Here is a 22,528-nt window from a genome sequence, read left to right as displayed (position 1 = left end):
TTTATTATATTATTCTTATATATAATTTTTTGCCATCTTATATAGGCTGGATATTTTAGAAGACCTTCTTATTGCTACATTTATTATAATATGTATATATATATATATATACAGTCAGGTCCATAAATATTGGGACATCAACACAATTCTAACATTTTTGGCTCTATGTACCACCACAATGGATTTGAAATGAAACGAACAAGATGTGCTTTAACTGCAGACTGTCAGCTTTAATTTGAGGGTATTTACATCCAAATCAGGTGAGCGGTGTAGGAATTACAACAGTTTGCATATGTGCCTCCCACTTGTTAAGGGACCAAAAGTAATGGGACAGAATAATAATCATAAATCAAACTTTCACTTTTTAATACTTAGTTGCAAATCCTTTGCAGTCAATTACAACCTGAAGTCTGGAACACATAGACATCACCAGACGCTGGGTTTCATCCCTGGTGATGCTCTGCCAGGCCTCTACTGCAACTGTCTTCAGTTCCTGCTTGTTCTTGGGGCATTTTCCCTTCAGTTTTGTCTTCAGCAAGTGAAATGCATGCTCAAACGGATTCAGGTCAGGTGATTGACTTGGCCATTGCATAACATTCCACTTCTTTCCCTTAAAAAACTCTGGTTGCTTTTGCAGTATGCTTTGGGTCATTGTCCATCTGCACTGTGAAGCGGCGTCCAATGAGTTCTGAAGCATTTGACTGATAATGAGCAGATAATATTGCCCGAAACACTTCAGAATTCATCCTGCTATGACACTACCACCACCATGCTTCACTGATGAGGTGGTATACTTAGGATCATGAGCAGTTCCTTTCCTTCTCCATACTCTTCTCTTCCCATCACTCTGGTACAAGTTGATCTTGGTCTCATCTGTCCATAGGATGTTGTTCCAGAACTGTGAAGGCTTTTTTAGATGTCATTTGGCAAACTCTAATCTGGCCTTCCTGTTTTTGAGGCTCACCAGTGGTTTACATCTTGTGGTGAACCCTCTGTATTCACTCTGGTGAAGTCTTCTCTTGATTGTTGACTTTGACACACATACACCTACCTCCTGGAGAGTGTTCTTGATCTGGCCAACTGTTGTGAAGGGTGTTTTCTTCACCAGGGAAAGAATTCTTCGGTCATCCACCACAGTTGTTTTCCGTGGTCTTCCGGGTCTTTTTTGGTGTTGCTGAGCTCACCGGTGCGTTCCTTCTTTTTAAGAATATTCCAAACAGTTGTTTTGGCCACGCCTAATGTTTTTGCTATCTCTCTGATGGGTTTGTTTTGTTTTTTCAGCCTAATGATGGCTTGCTTCACTGATAGGGACAGCTCTTTGGATCTCATCTTGAGAGTTGACAGCAACAGATTCCAAATGCAAATAGCACACTTGAAATGAACTCTGGACCTTTTATCTGCTCATTGTAATTGGGATAATGAGGGAATAACACACCTGGCCATGGAACAGCTGAGAAGCCAATTGTCCCATTACTTTTGGTCCCTTAACAAGTGGGAGGCACATATGCAAACTGTTGTAATTCCTACACCGTTCACCTAATTTGGATGTAAATACCCTCAAATTAAAGTTGACAGTCTGCAGTTAAAGCACATCTTGTTCGTTTCATTTCAAATCCATTGTGGTGGTGTCTAGAGCCAAAAATGTTAGAATTGTGTCGATGTCCCAATATTTATGGACCTGACTGTATATATTTTATGACTTCTCTGACATGTTTCATATAGTTTAGAGACTCACTAACTGCTTCATTTATTATATTATTTATATGTCAATCTTATGCTGTCTCTGATACAGTCCATATGTGAGGAACTTCCTGACTGCTACATTGTATTATTTGCACGTTTCTCCTTTGCATATTTGTGTTCCTATTGTACTCTATGACAACTTTTTATTTACAGACACCAACTTTATCACCTTGAACTGAGGAAGCAGAAATTTAAAACCATGAAACACGTTTTATTTGGTGAAATAAAGCAATTGGATGTTCGTTTGAACAACCACATTTGGCACCTTTGCCAACCGAACTACCTACGGGCCCTTTTTGTGCTGACTCTTTTTACTATTTAATATGTTGCATATTATCAGTTCCTAGCTGTGATGGCTGCAGTCATTTTCTTCTTTAGGCTTTCTTTCTTTTATTTTCATCTAGTGATCCTGCCAGTGAGTCTGTTGTCTTTCAAAGGAACAAGCTCTCCAGCAGAATGTATCAGTCACAGAGATGAGACAACCGATTTCAAACTAGCAGGGGTGATTACAATGATAAATTCTTATTTATTTATGCAAAACCTTTATGCCAAATAGACAAAATTGTTTGCTGTAACTGCTTATAAAGTGTTAGCTGGAGTTTGGCTTCAATTTGTTAGTTTATTTAGATCTGCCAGTGCATCTAACACTACCTTCCCCCAGACTAACAATACTGCTGTCTAAAGGTGCCCCTATGCTCCTTCATACAGTGGGATTGCCCTAATACAGGTGGTGTGTTACTGGTCAGATCACCAGGTGAAAACAGAGGGGAAAAAGCCTAAAAAAGGTAAACTAATGCAGCCACCACATCTAGTGATTGGAAAGCTGAAATATATAACATTTTTGGTTTTGGGTCTAATCCCCCTTGTTAAAGTAGTATTTAGCCCAAAAGCAAATATTTATTATATTGCAGCTTACCAATTCTTAGATGTGACTACATTAGTTTTCCTGCTTTTTCCCCTCTGTTTTCACCTGGTAATCCAGCCAGAAAGTTTGTTGCTTTGCAACAGAACAGGCTGTCCTGCCGATGTAGAAGTGAGAGGGTTGAGACCAACCATTTACCAGTGACAGGGAGGCTTACAATTAACATTTTTTTTATTTATGCAAAACCTCCCAAAAAGAACAAAACCGTTGCTGTAACTGCTTAAAAAGTGTTAGCTGGAGTTTGGTTTCAATTTCTTTAGTGTATCTAAATCTGCTAGTAAATATAATACTCCCCTCCCCCAAGACTGACAATGCTGCTGTCCAAAGGTGTCTGTGTTGCTCCTGCATATACAGTGTAGGCACCAGGTGAAAACAGAGGGGAAAAAATAAAAAAAACCCCATAAAACTAATGCAGCCACCACATGTAATAGTAAGCTGTTGTAATATACTACATTATTGGCTTGGGGTTTAACCTTCCTAGAGTGTGGCTCAGGATTAATTTACAGTACCAAAAGCCACACTCGGGATTACACTGTAGTGCAATTTACTTTGACCTGCGATCCCCCGATGTCCTCCCGCTGTTTCCTCTGACCTATGGCGGCATCCAAATTCCGGGTTCCTTTCCCTACGAGCGTCGCAACACAGGGGGGTGGAACCGGCGGGAGATTCAAAAAAAGTAAAAACATGACATACACACAATACATTGTAATCTGTTAGTATTCCATTGCTGTATCAAACCATTTCACCTAAATTTTGTCCCCAGTGCTTTGTCCTGTGCCCTGCCTGCACTTTTACTGTTCTTTCTGCCTGGAAATTTGAGAACGTTCATGGCATCCAAAAAAGTGTCCCTTTAGGTCAAAAGCGGTTTTAGACCAGCTAGAAAACAGCGATAGTGAGCTAGAATCACTAGAAACAGAATTGATCGATAGTGATTCATGGGGAAATTCGTCATCAGACACTGAAAGTGTCGACAGCACCGGTTCTGTGACTGAGCTCAGTGATGTGCAAACTTGGCGCTCTATTTCAAATTTCAGTGTTTTTGGTTTGATTACATTATTGAATAAAATTTTTTATTATTATATTATTATTTTTTATAATTATTTATTATATTATAATTTATGATTTCGTGTTTGAAACTTTATCATACCCGGGATGTTTACTAGACTCTTGTTTGGACAGATTTCAGTGAGTTATTCCTAAGAATTACAGGCCTACAATATAAAACAACAAATTTCCATGCAAAACAATGTACCACTTTGATATTCAAAAATATCGATTAGTTAGACTGCCAGGGAGGTTAATACCACTTTAGGCAAGGGTCATTGACTCCAGAGAATTTACAATATCGGGACATTTTTTCCTTCCACATGGCCAATGAGACAGAACATTTTTATTCTCACTGACCAATAAAGCTTGGCACTTTTCCTCACACTCACCAACAACACCAGGCATTTTCCTTCCACTGACCACTAACAGTGCGGCATTTAATTTTTCTTCTACTGAACAATGATGCTGGGCATTTTTAATCCCACTGACTACCTATGCCTGGACATTTTTTTCCCTTCCATTGACCAGCAGGGTAAGGGGAACTGTTACAAATTCTTAACCGCTGCAATCTTTATGTTGTGCTATGTTACATACTCCTGATTAGTGATGGTCTGAACACCCTCTTGTTCGGTTTGCAGTAGAACATTCAAACCTAAAGAAAGTTCTCAAACATCGAACATAATGCAAGTCTATGGGACTCGAACTTGTAAATTCAAAAGAGTCCATTTTGAAGGCTTATATGCAAGTTATTGGGCATAAAAGGGGTATGGGGACTCGCGTACTGCCCTGAATGAATCAGTGAAGAAAAATTTAAAAAAGTACCATTTTTAATGGGGCAGTCCTTTTTCACTGCTTAAAGTAACAAATAAAAATTGAAAAATACCTTTAAACATTATGCCTGGAGGGTCCCCTTAAACTACCTGAAAAGTTGCACATCTGTACAATGTATAAAACCTGCAGCAGCAGGACCGACATTTTTTTTTTAAATTACATTCTTAGTGAAAAAAGAAAAAAAAAACAATGTGGGGTGGATGAACGAGCAACCCCCCCCCCCCCCCGGGTCTTGGCAGGCTACATGCTGCCCTTGTCATGGAGACAGTGTCCCCTTGTGACATCATCACCCTATTTAAGAACTGTCACCCGGGTACAGCTTTCAGATGGTGGGAGCCAGCGTTGAGGGCAGAGGGTTTTTTTTACTTTTTCTTGTTTCAGGTAGCAGCGGTGGCAGGCATCGGGATTGACGCTGGATCTACTTCGAGGAACATTCTTTTTTTTAAAAGGTCTTTGTTTTGCATTTATGAAACACAAACAAAAAAAACAGAACAAGGAAGAGACAAATAATAACAGGAGTTCGAACTAAACAATCAAAGAATAAGGGTACATAATACAGAAAAGGGGATCCAAAACAAAAACCAAACATCAAACTATCGTAGGCAAGAAACCCAATACATATGACAAAGGATAATCCCGAGACAACATAATAACATAACAGGTAAGCAGTCAGAACATACAAAAGCAGCCAAACACATACAACAGTCAAAAAAAAACAAGCACAAACACCGGCACCATCAACTCCCCTAAAAATCAGAGGAAATCAGTAGCATGTAAAATCCAACCACTCAAACCATAGAACCCTGTGACAATGGTTGTGACAAGAGAACATCTCCCCAAAAAGAAGCCGCTATATCTAGTCAAGGCTGCCAAATTTTCATACATTTTTTGGGACAGGCCCGTCCTTTATAGATCAGCTTATATTGGGGCAGTACCAGATTAACCATGAGATAAAATCGGTGTATAGAAGGTGAAGTATCGTTTTTCCAATTCAGCAAAACACGTTTTCTAGCATAAAACAGAAGCAAACGTAGCAATATCTTAGAGTGAGCGTGTGGGACAAAATCGTTCAATATACCCAACAGGCCAACGTCTGGGGTACGTGGCACTGGCAAATTCAAGGCTACATCAAAAAACACAAATATGTCCTGCCAGTATGAAACAAGGTCCGGACAGGCCCAAAACATGTGCAACAGACCAGCACCCTCGAGGCCACAACGGGGACACGAGGACGCTGATCCAAAGCCCATACGGGCCAGCAGGGCCGGGGTATAGTGAAGATGATGTATGAATTTAAATTGAATAAACCTATCAGCAGTACTGATAAGATCTTGAAAACAGACCTCCTCCACCTCCTCCAAACCCTCCCCTGGCAGCCCAGGAAGATTCGCCTCCCACTTACAAAGAGCAATCTGAAAGAGGTTACTCCTGGCCACTTGGAGGCGAACATAAAAGGTAATAACAGCTTCATCACATCAGGGTCTAACATCAGCCCCTCAAGGGACGAAATGGAAATTTAAGGGCTAAAGTACCAAACTGAACCCGTAAAGCATGCCGTAGTAATAAATATTTGTAGAAAAATGGATTCATTATTCCATAGTGAGTTTTTAAATTTTCAAAGGACAAAAAACACCCATCAATAAAAACATGGGAGAGGTGAGTGACCCCAAGACAACTCCACCACCTGGAATCAGGATGGTTTAGTAGCGCAGGGGCATTCGGATTGTACCACAAAGGAATCCGGGGGGATACACCATGAGATAGAGAAAGCAACTTGCTTCCCTCCCACCAAACCAAGGGGGACATTTTTTTAATATAAAAATAACGATCGTGTCAAAGACTGTCTCCTGTCTTTTTTTAAACTACACTTTTTTTTGTGAATGGGTAGCGGTACCATGACAGAGGATGTTACAGCGAGTAAATAGATATCTAACATGTCCCACTTTAAAACTGCACACACTTGTGGAATGGCAACAAACTACGGTACTTAAAAATCTCCATAGATGGCACTTTAAAACTTTTTACAGGTTACCTGTTTAGTTACAGAGGAGGTCTAGCACTAGAATTATTGCTCTCGTTCTAACATTTATGGCGATAACTCACTCATGTGTGCTGTGAACACCGTTTACAAATGCGTGTGTGACTTACGTATGCGTTCACTTCTGCGTGTGAGCATGGAGGGATGGGGGTGCTTTACATTTTTTTTCTTATTTATTTTATTATTTTCATTTTTATCCTGATCTTTATTTTTATCACTTTTATTCCTTTTACAAGGAAACATCCCTTCCCACATGGAAGAAACCTATACTTTAAATATATTTTTAAAATATTCTTCCCAAATACAGTGGGGCAAAAAAGTATTTAGTCAGCCACCAATTGTGCAAGTTCTCCCACTTAAAAAGATGAGAGAGGCCTGTAATTGGCATCATAGGTAGACCTCAACTATGAGAGACAAAATGAGAAAAAAATCCAGACAATCACATTGGCTTATTTGGAAAGGATTTATTTGCAAATTATGGTGGAAAATAAGTATTTGGTCACCTACAAACAAGCAAGATTTCTGGCTCTCACAAACCTGTACCTTCTTCTTTAAGAGGCTCCTCTGTCCTGCACTTATTACCTGTATCAATGGCACCTGTTTGAACTTGTTATCAGTATAAAAGACACCTGTCCACAATCTCAAACAGTCACACTCCAAACTCCACTATGGTGAAGACCAAAGAGCTGTCGAAGGACACCAGAAACAAAATTGTAGACCTGCATTAGGCTGGGAAGACTGAATCTGCAATAGGCAAGCAGCTTGGTATGAACAAATCAACTGTGGGAGCAATAATTAGAAAATGGAAGACATACAAGACCACTGATAATCTCCCTCGATCTGGGGCTCCACGCAAGATCTCACCCCGTGGGGTCAAAATGATCACAAGAACGGTGAGCAAAAATCCCAGGACCACACGGGGGGACCTAGTGAATGACCTGCAGAGCTGGGACCAACGTAACAAAGGCTACCATCAGTAACACACTACGCCGCCAGGGACTCAGATCCTGCAGTGCCAGAAGTGTCCCCCTGCTTAAACCAGTACATGTCCGGGCCCGTCTGAAGTTTGCTAGAGAGCATTTGGATGATCCAGAAGAGGATTGGGAGAATGTCATATGGTCAGATGAAACCAAAATAGAACTGTTTGGTAGAAACACAACTCGTCGTGTTTGGAGGAGAGAGAATGCTGAGTTGCATCCAAAGAACACTATACCTACTGTGAAGCATGGGGGTGGCAACATCATGCTTTGGGGCTGTTTCTCTGCAAAGGGACCAGGACGACTGATCCATGTACAGGACAGAATGAATGGGGCCATGTATCGTGAGATTTTGAGTGCAAAACTCCTTCCATCAGTAAGGGCATTGAAGATGAAACGTGGCTGGGTCTTCCAACATGACAATGATCCCAAACATACCGCCCGGGCAACGAAGGAGTGGCTTCGTAAAAAGAAGCATTTCAAGGTCCTGGAGTGGCCTAGCCAGTCTCCAGATCTCAACCCCATAGAAAACCTTTGGAGGGAGTTCAAAGTCCGTGTTGCCCAGCGACAGCCCCAAAACATCACTGCTCTAGAGGAGATCTGCATGGAGGAATGGGCCAACATACCAGCAACAGTGTGTGCCAACCTTGTGAAGACTTACAGGAAATGTTTGACCTCTGTCATTGCCAACAAAGGATATATAACAAAGTATTGAGATGAACTTTTGATATTGACCAAATACTTATTTTCCACCATAATTTGCAAATAAATTCTTTCCAAATCAGCCAATGTGATTGTCTGGATTTTTTTTTCTCATTTTGTCTCTCATAGTTGAGGTCTACCTATGATGCCAATTACAGGCCTCTCTCATCTTTTTAAGTGGGAGAACTTGCACAATTGGTGGCTGACTAAATACTTTTTTGCCCCACTGTATATTGGCATACTGTATATTTGAAATACTACAATTTTGGCCATATTCAGTATATTTCAAAATATATTTTAATAAATACGTAACCTCTCTGCGTCAAGGCCCACCTGCTGAGAAGCCACATATCTGCATACTCTCAAAGCAAAGAAATTAAACACTGTGCTTTGATGATTCTCTAAGAGACTTTCATTCATGTCCATATTGGGTGGTTTGAGTTTATGTTATATAGATCCATTGGCCGCAACATATCTTTATCTTATTAGGCTTGCAAGTTCAAGTTTAAGTATGCAGCCTATTGTATTATGACATAGATATTTTAGAATTGTATTCTCTAAGAGAGGACAGTTCCCATTCTTGTGTTGACATTTTTATGAAATATGCTTTTAGCAGCCTCAGGTGCACCAAGATAGGGGGAAGCAGACTAGTTGGCAAGAGGAGATTGTCGATCTGGAGAGTAGCACTACAAGTTAGGAAACATCATTCAGATTTTGTTATGTGTGTTTGTCCATCACTTGGGTGCATTTAAAACACTTATGTTATTTGTGTAGCACTTCTGTGTGCCATGTAAGTGGAAGTATTGAGAAAAGTTGCTTGAAAGTATTGAGAAAGTATATGACACTTAGTAGAAGCTTTTAAAGGCTGTAGGTCAGTTTTATTTTTTTAGGCTTCTAAGGTAGGTTTAACCACTTGTTGACTGCGCTATAGTCGAATGATGGTTACAGCGCGGTCTTCCAGTTGTCATATGACATCCTCCCTGAACAGCACCCCCCCCTCTGTGAGCCCCCAGCAGCACACACCCAGCGCTCTCTGTGATCGCTGTGTCCTTCTGGACACAGCTGATCACATGACATGGTAAAGGGCCAATCACAACGGCCTTTTACCACGTGATCAGCTGTGTCCAACGACAGCTGATCACCATTTAAACACACTTGCCGGTTATCGGCAGTACTTTCCTCATGCTGTCACAGTGTGAGGAAAGTACTGCCAATAACCAGCAAGTCTGAAAGGAGACATTTACACTGATAATCAGGGCACTGATTATCAGTGCAGCCCCAAAATTGCCCATCAATGCTCAGCAATGTTGCCAATCTGCGCCCAGCAATACTGCCAATTTGTGCCCCTCAGTGCTGCCAATCTGTGCCCATCAGTGTCGCCAGTCAGTGCCCATCAGTGCCACATATCAATGAAACCTCAACAGTGCCTCCTCATCAGTGCCCACCAGTGATGCCTCATCAGTGCAGTCTATCAGTGCCCATCAGTGCTGCCTATCAGTGCCGTCTCATCAGTGCCCCTCAATGCTGCCTATCAGTGCCATCAGTGCAGCCTCATCAACGCACATCAGTGAAGGAGAAAAATTACCTGTTTGCAAAATGTGTTAATATAAAAATAACGGACTTGACAAAGACTGTCTCCTGTCTTTTTTTACACTACACTTTTTTTTTGTGAATGGGTAGCGGTACCGCACACTCATTCACAGAGTGGGGGGGCCAGGATATGGGGGCCCCCTTGTTAAAGGGGGCTTCCAGATGAGGACAAGGGCCTCTTCCCCACAACCCTGGCCGGTTGTTGTAGGGGTCCACAACATTCCATGCCGATGAGGACAAGGGCCTCTTCCCCTGGTTGGTTGTTGTGAGGGTCTGCGGGGGGTCATTTTTGGTCTTTTTTTCACTTGTTTAGCAAAAAATAAAACACCCAGTGGTGATTAAATACCACCAAAAGAAAGTTCTATTTATGTGAAAAGAATGATAAAAATTTCATATGGGTACAGTGTTGCATGACCGCGCAATTGTCACTCAAAGTGCGACAGTGCTGAAAGCTGAAAATTGGTCTGGGCAGGAAGGGGATAAAAGTGCCCGGTAGGCAAGTGGTTAACTGATTTTTTCTGTAATTTATATTTTTAAATATTAAAAATCATAATTTTTCAAATTAACATTTATTACACAGATTTTTTTCTGAGTATTCCATTTTTTTCATAGAGACAGTTTAGCAGTAGTATTTTTGTTCTGCACTCGCTACATGTTTCCCTGTGTGTAATTCAACATGCAGTTAAACCTTCCTATTCTGCAATAAGCCAGACTGAATGTAATCTTGAAGCTTTAATAACAAAACAGTGTGGGTGAAACCATTATGAAAACAGATAAGAAATATATATATTCAATATATGAAATATACAAACACAATGAAATGATTTAATTGCGGATGGAAATAAGTCGATGCTCAACAGCGATGCTGCCTGTAGGGGATGTAGGTTTAGTCCACATGTGCTCCAATGGCTGGTTCCTTCTCTCTCAGTTTCTAAGGTGGAGTCTGAGCTCCCTGGATGCATCTGTCTCTTTTTCTCGGAATGATGAGAATTTCTATTATTAGCACTTATCTAAACAGTCTCTAGTTTCTGTAAAACAGTAAATTTATTGCGGGCTCCATCTGCTGGCTGCATAGGCATACAGAAGTTGATTTATTAAAAGCAAATAGACTGTGCACTTTGTAATGCAGTTGCATACGCAAAGGAATTTTCTCCAGAGGGGAATCTATGTTGTCTAATCACATGCAAGCAAAAATACTGTTTTTTTTTCATTTTCCTTGCATGTGATTGGGTATCCTTTGAAGAGTGAAACTTTACCGCATGTACTAAGCTCTGGAGTAAATTCCCCTGTGGAGTGCACTTGCAACCTGCACAATCTATTCGCCTTTAGTAAATCAACACCATTGCACATATCCATTCTTTTATGTTTACCTAAGCATAAAAATGGAGGAAGGTGAGCCACATGCTTCCCTGTACATGGACATTTCAAGTATTTTTCTTTGCTTCTGGAGGCTGCTAAGTGCTGCTGGTGAGGCCACCATTAAACTAAATCTGCATGGGCAAAGAAGTCTTTAAAGTAGAAGTTCACCCAAAACCCAACTCTAAATCTACTTGCAGCCACATTCTAAAACTATTATATCTACCCCTGTAAAGAAGAAATCATTATACATACCATTTCTGAAGCTGAACCGGTTCGGTCAGCAGCGGCGGATGCTGTGTGCAGGAGAGATCCAACAACGGCTGTGAAATTCCTGGGGAGTGACGTCACACATAGACTTACTATAGGGCTTCTGTTGTCGGCTGTCTCTCCTGCACATCCCTACACACTGAAGCTGCTGCTGACAGCCCAGCGTGGGACCAGATTGGGGTGGCTGAAGAACAGGTATGTAGAGCATTTTCTTCTTTACAGGGCTAGATAGAGTAGTTTTAGACAGTGGCTGGGAGTAGGTTTAGAGTTAGGTTTTGGGTGAAATTCTATTTGTAGGTAGATTTAGCTGGCTGACTTCTTCTCAGCTGTCTCTGGCTATCTATATTTACTTGAGAGGAGTAGACAGTACTATCCGCTGAAGGACGTGTACAATACTGGGTATTGTCAATGTTAGGGATTCTGTATACACCCCTACACAGCAGACAATGCACAGTCCACATGTGTTTATCTGCTGCTTCACTCCAAACAGGAAACAGGAACTTTTATTAGAGAGAAAATACATAGATGTTAACCATAGATAGTACAAACATATAAAGACTGCCATCTACTGGCTGAAGAATATATTTCACTGTAGGCTGTACAGTTAGGAATACTAAGTCCATCTCAAAACGGAGCTCCACCCAAAAGGGGGAAGTTCCGCTTTAAGGACTGCTCCCCTGTTCCCCATTAAGGATTGGCACCTTTGAGGGGTGGAGGGGGGGCGGTTACCCCGAATTTGACAGGTACCCGCTCCCACTTCCGGTCCGATCGCCTAGGTGACTGGAAGTGGAAGGTGTCCTCCCTCCCTGTAGTCTTTTGGGACACGTGACAGGTTCCAGAAGACTACAGAACCATTCATGAAGCACAGCGCTACTCGCGCATGTGCAGTGGGTACCCCGCTGTGAAGCTGCAAGCTGTCACAGCCGGATGCCCACACTAAAGATACCGGGCTCCTGGAATACAGGACGGCCGGTGAGACGGGCTGCAGGGGACATACCACGGGACAGGTAAGTGACAGGGACAGGTAAGTGACTGTTTTTTTAAAAGTCAGCAGCTACAGTTTTTGTAGCTGCTGAATTTTATTTTTTGACAGGGTGAGTGGAACTCCGCTTTAAGGAGAGATATTGTCATTAGGACACATGCACCCTAACAGTGCTTATCTAAAAAAAAAAAGAAAATGCTTGTTTTATGTACTGAATGTTTTACAATGTGACATTTATTTAGCAAAGGATTAAAGAGTATCTATAGTCATTTAAAAAAAAAATATTTTCCTGATTTATATTGAGCCTGATAAGGTGACCACCTGTGGCCCAGGAATCCCATGCCCCTTGTACATTGTTAGCTCCCCCCCCTCCTATATATTACATACCTCCACTGTTTTGTGCAATCAAGAGGCGGTGAGGTCTGCAAATGATAGTAGCTGAAAAAAAACATATGTCCCTAAGAAGCATATTCCAGCCCCATCATCTGCTTCTTTACTTTAAACATCGACAATGGGGATATTGTTTTTTTACTAGTTGCAACTAAGGTGAAGTTTGGGAAGGAAGGTGGAAACGGGTGAGTCATGAGAAGGAAGGTATGTACTCCCACTCCCTGATCACAATCTACCCTTATAATCGGCAGGACCGGTTGTCTGTTTGATTGACAGCTGAGTGATACTCTATTTAACAAAAGAACTGTCTGCAGCTATTGCAAAAATGCAGTGTATAAACCATGTTTGCAGGCTTCATTCAACTTTAGATTGTAATGCTATTGTTACAATGAGTTTTAAAGAAGTACAGCCAAAGCTCATTTGGCTGTACTTTTCCTGTGGATCACAGAAGTGCAGTTCATTCTGCACTCCTGTAACTCGTTTTCAGCCAACAGCAGGCTAACGTCCGCTGTCAGCTGACATCACTCAGCCGGTCCAGGTTGGGGTAGAGATCCCGAGTTTAAAGATCCCTGGACCGGCACCTGGCTCAGCCTCTCAGCAATCTGCTGAGACCCTGAGCCAGCCCTTCCCAGCCCCTCCTTAGCTCAGCCCAGCACTCCAGTGAGCATGGGGGGGGGGGGGGGGCAGAGTAGAGAGCAGTAACTGACAGTCACCAGCTCTCTGCTCACAGAGCACTGAGAATTGAGCAATCAGTGGTCTTTGATCACTCAATTCTCAGTCTTAGAACCAGCAGAGGACAGATGCAGCATCGCACCGATGCTGCATCCACCTAAGTATGTATGAATTAAAAAAAAAAGAGAAAACTCAACTTCTCTTCTAATTAGCACATTTTAGGGGAAGTAAAAACGCACAGCTTTGGTGGTCTTAGAGGAAATACCTCCCTCACCCTTCTGCTTGTCCACAAACCCTTTACCTCCATCATTTACCTGTGGGCAACACACCCATCACCCTATGCCCTCTAGCAGCAGCTGCAATCCAGACAATTTAGTTTCCCTTCCTCTTCTTTCTGTAACAAACTTATCTCTGTCCCAGGGCTGGACTGACAACTCATGGGGCCCCCGGGCAATAGGGGATCATGGGGCCCCTGTGTCCTCGCCCACACCCAAAAAAGCCTATGACAAAGACAATGAAAGGTACCAGGGGCATCTCATGGTGCCCCCTACTGACTCCGGGCCCAAGGGCAGTGCCCAGTGCTCAAAAGGTCAGTCTGTCCATGACCTATTTATCACTAATTCCTCTAATCTACTTGCTATTACTGAAACCTGGCTTCAAGAATCCGACTTCTACTGCCTCCCTCTCCCATAGTGATTTGCTCTGGACTCATTCTCCCAGACCCAGTGGACAGAAGGGAGGTGGTGTTGAAATCTTATATCTTTACAAAGCACCTTTCAGGTTCTTCACTCTCCTTCTCTCCTTATTTGAGGCACATTTTATTTTACTATTTTCTCTAGTTTCTTTGAGAATTGCTATGATCTATCGGCCTCCTGGTGCAGTATCAACCTTCCTTGATGACTTCTCTGCCAGTCTACGCTACATTCTCTCTTATGAAATTCCCTCTCCTCACATCATTACTTCACATGCACAAATAAATAATGAAGAGGTACCTAATCATCATGATAAACAAAATTCATAATCAGGGGCGGACTGACAACTCATGGGGCCCCCTGGGCAATAGGGGATCATAGGGCCCCTGTGTCCTTGCTCAAACTCAAAAAAGCCTATGAAAAAGGTACCAGAGGCATCTCATGGGGCCCCCTACTGACCCCGGCCCTCGGGCAGTGCCCAAGTTTCCAAATGGTCAGTCCGCCCCTGTTCATAATAATAAAAAATTTATATCAAGAAAACAGTCTGTAGACTGGTCTGTATTTAAAAGACTTGATCTCAAAGTGTTCAGTGTACAGTATATGTTCAAAAAGCCACTCAGTGTAAAAGCACACAGGCTCTATTGCTTTCCCTGTGAGGTTTAGAAAAATGCTCTATTATCTGGCCCCCACATTTAGAAATCTGGTGACCTGTTTTGCAAAATGCATGCCCATAGGCTTGCTGGCATCAGGTTCTTTTTTAATTTTTCTGCACTGCCTCAGGGGTTTCTGAAAAACATAATTTGAAAGGTCCTGTAGTCTTCTATATATAGACCAGGGAGCGTGGGCATTGCAAGAAATATATACAGGTATACTGTACATGCAGATATCTGTAACATATGTAAAAAAGCTCTTTAGTTTTTGTAGGGTTTGCCATTACATGGATGATAGAAATTATTATTTAAGATGATGAAATTACAGATTTTGTTATTATGGAACCTGTAATTCCAGTTATATAGGTGTATTTGAAAGTTTTCTGAGCTTATTTATGAGCAGGATCTGTATACACTAATTGCAACCTAATAGTCTTGTTGGTTTTATATACCTGGAGTAGGGCTTGTTTCACACATGGGTTTGGGGGAATTGTCTGCTTATAGTATACTCACATTTTTGCAGATAGATTTTCTACTAGAGCTCGATGGCTGGTGGAAGGTCTGCACACAGGGAACCCATTCTTTTGTCTACCTGTATGTAGGGCCCTCTATATAGATGTCATGTGCCCTGGACAGGGTGCATGAGTACCTATTCTGGGAAACTTCTTTGGCAAAATATTTCTAAAGTAACAATGATTTTATTGTTGGGATCCCCTATTTCAGAACAAATCCTAAACACCTGTAGGAGTTGTGAGATTGGTAGACCTTTGATTAAGTGTCTGGTGAGTGCATTGCGATAGCATAACACCATGTTACAATCAGTAGACTTCGTAAATAAAGATGTGAATAGTCCCTTAAAGCGGCATTAAACCCAAAACCAAAAATTTTATATATTAAAGCTTAGTAATACTAAAATGCAGGGGCTGCATTAGTTTTCTTTATTAGGCTTTTTTCCCTCTGTTTTCACCTGGTGATCTGGCCAATAACACACCTCCTGTATTAGAGTGCCTCTGGATGAATGAGCACAGGGGGCACCTTTGGACAGCAGCATTGTCTGTCCAGGGGGGGAGGGGAGTATTAGTTGTGCTAGCATATTTAAATACACTAACACATTGAAGTCAAACTCCAGCTAAAATTTTGGAGGCAGTTACAGCAGCAGTTTTTTTTCCTTTTGGGATAAATGTTTTACATAAATAAATAGCGGATTATTGTAAGCCCCCTGTCAGTGTTAAATGGTTTGCCTCATCCCTGTGAATGCAAGAGAGCTTGTTCTTTTGTAAAACAGGACACTTACTGGCTGAATCACCAGATGAAAATAGAAGAAAGAAAGCCTAAAAAAGAAGCTGCAATATAAGAAATGTTTGCTTTTGAGTTTAATACAACTTTAACTCCATAAACTGACATCTTAGTAAATGATAAAGATAGTATTTAATTCCTATATAGTATATACAGTGTCTTCAGGTCCCAATTGTCTTTCATGATTCTTACTTCATCAAACTGAATTCTGATAGGTTGTTCAATGAATAAGCCCCAAGGAGGATAAACAGACTAGGACAAACAGAATGGGCAAAAGAGAATGGGACAAATATATACTCCATTTTCAGACATAGACAATCTGTTGCTCTACAAGTCTCATTATGACATGCTAGTTGTTGGTTGACAGGTCCAGCTAAAATGTATTATTGTAAAATGCAGCTTCATTGACTGTCTACCATGGATTATGTGGGCAGCAGGTTAAGGGTTAACAAAGAAATATTCTGCTGTCCATCAGCATATCAGACATTAATTGGGCAACGATGTGCAATTCTCTGGCATAAAGTGTTTTAGTGAAACCTCTTGAAACTTAAGAAGAATGTCTTTGGTTCAAATATTTTTTGTGCATAGGTAAACACTTAGCAAGCTGGAAGCTGAGGAGCACTTCAGACTGATGATGCTATCCCAATTTTAGGGATATATATGTATGAAGCAACTGCACCTTAGTTGTGCAGCAGTGAACAGACACCAGAAAGAACAAACAGTCATGGACCAGAGCAAAACTGTGTTGATGGACACTCCACCTGTAAGTGATGCATGGGCTTAGCTAAAGAGACTTAAAAAATATTAGAATGAGGTTCAATAGACCTTATGTTATTTCATTTTTGGGAGGATGCCAATGGGTTTGATTATCTAAATTCTTCTATATCCTCTGTGGACTTTATATTATCTCTTCACCTGAGTTCTAAGAGCTGTTTGCCTACTGTAGCCTACCACATTTTTCAGTTGCTTGAATGAATGCTTGTTGGTAAAATGTTTTATCATTCTTTTGGAAGGAAGATACCATGTTCATAGGGAGATTCAATACTTCTCTTTAGCTAGTGAGGTTCTCTTCTGGGCTTCATAAGGAAATGTACTTTTAATTTCTTGCTAAAAAATGTTTGCTCACTCTTTTGTCAGGGCAGTGCTTTGCTGTTCTTAGACAGAGAGACATGTTTTCATGGTCTCTTGGTAAGAGAAGTTCCAAAGATCTCTTTGTAGATATATATTACTACCTCTTTATAGGTCAGAGCCTATTTCTGTGGTAGTTATACTGTTCTCCTGGTAAATAGTGGCATTGCTTAAAAAATTATGGTTGTCTGGCAGTCAAGCTGACCCAAAACAATCTGGATAGTGACTTTTGATCTTCCTCTGGCTATTCTTAACTGTATACATGTTCCTTATCACTGATTTAGAAGGTATTAAAACAAGCTGGTCATCATGAGAACCTAGCCACTAACTTGTTAAGGATGAGGTTAGTAATAGCAGGTGTACTTTAAATCCTCCATTTAATCTTCTATTGTTCCCCAGGTATATTCCGAGCTTCTGCCTGTGCCTAGGATCCCATGCCTTGGTGGCCTTAAGAAGCTCCTCTGTGTGGTGCTGGTTGTGGTGGTCCTGGTTGTAGTCCTCCTTGCTGTCCTTTTGATGGGCCTTCATATGAGCCAAAAACACACTGAAACAGTAAGTTCTAAATTCATTAAAAAAAAAAAAAAAGGATTAGATAAAAGGCAATCTATACAATTACCTGTCTAATTCCAACTACACAAATGGCAGAACATAGTCAACATGCTCCAGTATAGTATTAATTTTCTGGTATGGGACTGTAAAACCCATGTTAGAGAAACAGTTGAGGGGCAGTAAAACCACAGAAAACGAATTCATGCTGATTGCTAATAAAAGTCAGTGGATTTTCCTTTTAGTGGAAATGTCAATGTGTGTGTGTACAGTACATAATGTCATAGTTCAGACCAGTATCTCTTTGTGTCAACAGATTTTCCAGATGTCTCTGCACGATGGAGCAGATTCCAAAGTGAGACCTGCTGGAGGTGTGGCGACCTTCCACCTGGACACTGGAATCAATACATCAGCCAGTGTTGTCTATGATTATAGCAAGGTAATGTCAGTTCCCATGTAGACTGATCAACTGTATGATAAATTGTACCTTGGGGCAATTATAATCCTCATCCTTATAATCCATCCTTTGAAGTAATAAACAAAATTTGCAATTTACCAGTCAGTATAATTAACCTTTCACACTAAATTGCAACTCAAAGATGTGAACCAGTAGCAAAGATTGCTACTTGAAATGCATTGATTTATGCTTAAAAAAAGACAAGTTTAAATAAGCCTTTTAGGTTAATGGTGATTTTGGATTCTGATCCTTTCCCTCTTTAAACAGATGCTGATCTGCACACGCCCACGTCCCGGACATGCATGTTACATTACACGTATGGAAGCAGACCGCGTACAGAGTCTCCAAAACATTGCTGAAAATGTGCTGAGCAAGGTGAGATCTTTTATTTTAGCTCAACTAAAGACAAAATAGACCATTTCAGAAGATCAGCTGGCCAACACCAATCCTACTCCCCTCCCCACCCTCAGCTAGGTCAACAAGTAACATAGGGGTTTATTTACTAAAGCTGGTTCACTCACAATCTCATGCACTTCTGCATGGAAACCAATCAGCTCACAGATTTGATTGCTAAAGCTTAATTGAACAAGCTGAGTTTAGAAGTCGATTGGCTACTATGCACAGGTGCACAAGATTCTGAGTGAACCAGCTTTAGTAAATCTACCCCGTATTGTGAACCTGTGCTTTGATGATGCAGATATTTTACACTAAAGTCCCATGGCTTTCACTTGTTCCAACAAATTACAGTGAACTGCTCAACAACCCCCTAATACAAAATTATAGTTTGTGACATGGTAAAAACTCTGGAAAAAATGGTTCTTATTCAGTCATTTTCATATTTACCTTCTTAAAGAAAAGTTATTATAACATTTTATTGCCTGAACCTAAAAAATCTCTCCCTTCATCCAGATTATTTTAGATACTGCCAAACAGAATGACCCCGCCAAGCTGGAGAGTGATCCTTCAGTCCTGGGCACTACCATCTGGGTGCTGTGTGGGGACCTGCCAGTCTACTGGACCTAATGGTTTCTTCCAGGCTCATGTGACTCCGGGCACCAACAATATTATATCAATATTTACATTAATATTACCTATAAACAGCCTCCCTACATGTCACTCTTATTGACTGGAACATACAGTATGTGAGAAATGGAAAGTAAAAATGGAGGAAAAATGCTGACACTTTATGTGCCTCCAATTTTCAAATTTTGTACAAAGTTAATGATACATTTATACATTCTAAAGATTGACAGGCTGTTCTGTATGCTGTATGATCGCTCTGCCCATCACACAATATTACCTATGTGTATGTACACAATTTGCAACTTCTGCAACTGCCATGTCTAATTACCAGGGGATGATTTGACTTGTTAGTTATATTGAATGCGTACAACATCTGCCATTTTCCTGTACTCCATTCACACTTCACACACTCAAGTATATGCTCACTAACCCAAACATATACACTTGACTTCACATACCTCCTAAATGTCCCTATTTTGGCGAGACAGTCCTGTATTTATATCGGCATGTTATACAGTCAGAGCATAAAATACTACGGGGCACCAATTTATTGCAAGGTGTTGGAAAGCATGATTCTTTGTTTGTCACATTTTATGTACTCAGAATGTTCTTTATGTCTTCTTGACATGTGTTGGATCCACAACAAATCCATTTATGCTCATTGTTACCCAGTAATATTCTGTTTAATTGAACCCACTTCAGTTGTTGGCCCTTCGTTGCCACTGCAGACACACTGCATAATTAATGTTCTTTTCTGTATGTCTAAATGTGAATATAAATCATTTAAATCAAGTTTTTCAAAAATAAAATTTTGAGCATGCAACAATTGGTGAGATGCTGTATATTTCTGTGAAAAATATAGTTGAATAAAACAATGCAAAGATTTTTTTATTTAGGACAATTGCTCAACTAGAGACAAAATAGACCCAGCAATGCAAAGTTATTAATGATGTAAAGAAAAAAAAACACATATGATATAAGCAGTTAGGACCTATATGAGGTACTTCAGGGTATGGAGGATTTTTTGACTCACTCTATGTGACATTACCAGGACAATCAGTAGTGTCCCAACTCCGCAACTCACAGCTTTCACAGGACTTTCCATTGACTTTCAGCGGTAGAGTAAAAGAAAGATGAGTAAATAAACCTGGAGGCATAACCTGTTGTGTTTGGCCTGTATAGCAAAAGCACAGGTTCACTTTAAAAGTAACTGGACACACATGCTGCGGAGACGCAGTTCAGGCTCCAAGAGGTGCGACTTTCAAATTCTAAACTTGAAAAGACTCTACTCAGCTCAACTCACTCACATCTTATATCTACATATTATCTTCTTCTAATCAGTAATTCTTCCATTCATTTATCTAAACTTCAGACATGCTGGCTAGTAGATATTCCTTACATGTTTGACAAAAATTGGCAGGAACTGTTTAATTCATACCCTTCCACAGTGATCTCTGCCAGAGATAAGCTAGTTCAGTTATGTTATTTACATAGGGTAAGGCAGGCCATACGCTATACAATTTTCCTACAATTTTCTGTCTAATTTCCTTTAGATTTACCTTCAACTATGTAGTGCAAGGGCCTGCCTGATTGGATACAATTGAAAGTATTGTTTAGGTTTGACCTCATATTATATGGTTTTGGTAAATCTAAAGCAAAATTATCAAGAAAATTGTATAATGTATAGCCAGCCTTAGTTATATCCCACAATGTTTATACTATATGCGTAACAGAGACTCACCTCTATGCCATAAATGTACTAAAGAAAATGGTGACTTTCTGCATATGCTGTGGTATTGTGATAGAGTTAGACCTTTTTTGGTCGAGTATTACACCCTTTATAGCTGACACCTTTGATTTCCCATATATATGCAACCCTAAATGGTGCTTATTGGGTGCGTTTGAGGACCTGGACATCTCTACCACGTCCAAACAGCTCTTGTTATATTTTGCTAGGAAATTAATAGCTCTCCACTGGCTTTCCTCTGAGCCTCTGCATATAGGCTTGTGGAAAAAATTACTTAACCAAACCTTGCCTCTGTACAAGCTCACGTTTGTGGCTAGAGTGTGTATGGGGAAGTTTTATAAAATTTGAGGACCCTGGCTAGATACACAGGACACTGCAGACTCCGCCCCCTCCCTCTTTTCTTAATAGCGGACTCTACACCATAGTTCCCTTATTTGTGTATTGTCATGACGGTCGTATTTAATACTTGGCCAACACATGGTTTAATAAGCGCAGGCGGGACTTGGTTGATAGGTTTTTTGAGGGCACAGGCCCTCCAGCTTATTATGCTTAGAACATGGATGAGCACAACAATGACCCTTTTTCTCTTAGGGTCGAGCTATTGTATTATTTACAGTTTGGATATATGTTACCTAGCATTATGCCATCTGTTCTTTGCCAAATATTCAGTATTCAGAATAGTTCTCTGTGAATTTATCTTTATTTGCATATACAAACTATTTCTTGGTGAATGTATATTTATTTGCACATAATAAAAAAGAGTTAAAAAAACAGTAATCTGACATGACAGAAATATGTGTTTACCTCTCCTTCTACAATTGCTAGTTTCCTAGCTGTCATGCTGATGCCTTGGATTCAATGCTTTTGTGAAAGTGCATGTAGACAGATATATTTTTTTAAGATGATAGTAAACTCTTTTTTAATACTTTTTACCTACAGGTAAGCTTATAATAAAGCTTACCTGAAGGTAAAATGAACATCTCCTAAATGTGCACCATTTAGGAGATATTCTATCTTTTTGAGAGCTGGCGCATGCGCTCTGAAGGAACAGCATACCCGTGCTGTTCCTTCAGAGCACTGTGCCGTGGCTTGGGACATCCACGCGCCTGCATGGGAATGACGTCATTGTGGCTTTGCCAGCCAGACAGCTGGAGTTCACGAACGCAGAAGGAAGACCAGGTGAAGATGGAAGCCTCTGCAATGGTGACAATGAGCCTCTAGAGGGCTTAATTGTAAGGTAAGTCCTTTATTTTTGTCGTTTATGTCTCTACTGGGTAGATTCGCCCTTCTGTTTGACCTGGTGACCATTGTTAATGAAACAGAAAATGTTCCAAAATTTGAAAGTTATCACTAGAGCAAGAGGTAGGGTAAATCCTCCAAAAGGGACACCGTTTCTGCTACAACGCTCTAACATAGAAATCCCATTCATTTCCTCTCTTTTGTATCTTTGGGACAGAAAGTAAAGGGAA

General features: G+C 40.7%; 1 protein-coding gene across 2 annotated transcripts in view; it reads left to right on the top strand.

Moving 5' to 3' along the window:
- SFTPC (surfactant protein C) overlaps nucleotides 1-20,138 on the top strand; it is a 34,748-nt gene extending 14,610 nt beyond the window's left edge. Inside the window, exons 1-5 of one of the 2 annotated variants that reach the window (XM_089658705.1) lie at nucleotides 16,793-16,921; nucleotides 17,686-17,838; nucleotides 18,149-18,271; nucleotides 18,557-18,664; nucleotides 19,199-20,138. In XM_089658705.1, the coding sequence (XP_089514831.1) occupies nucleotides 16,823-16,921; nucleotides 17,686-17,838; nucleotides 18,149-18,271; nucleotides 18,557-18,664; nucleotides 19,199-19,312 (597 nt within the window). In that variant the 5' untranslated portion in view covers nucleotides 16,793-16,822 and the 3' untranslated portion in view covers nucleotides 19,313-20,138. Of the gene's footprint in view, nucleotides 1-16,792; nucleotides 16,922-17,685; nucleotides 17,839-18,148; nucleotides 18,272-18,556; nucleotides 18,665-19,198 lie in introns of those variants that run through there. The other variant, XM_089658706.1, reaches the window with a different exon arrangement.
- The last annotated feature ends 2,390 nt before the right edge of the window (nucleotides 20,139-22,528 follow it).

Source organism: Staurois parvus, unplaced genomic scaffold, assembly GCF_062004578.1.
Source record: "Staurois parvus isolate SC_StPar_1 unplaced genomic scaffold, SC_StPar_1.0 ptg001090l, whole genome shotgun sequence".
Classification (NCBI taxonomy): domain Eukaryota; kingdom Metazoa; phylum Chordata; class Amphibia; order Anura; family Ranidae; genus Staurois; species Staurois parvus.
Note: the sequence above shows the minus strand (reverse complement) of the source record. Positions and strands in the feature narration are given on the sequence as shown.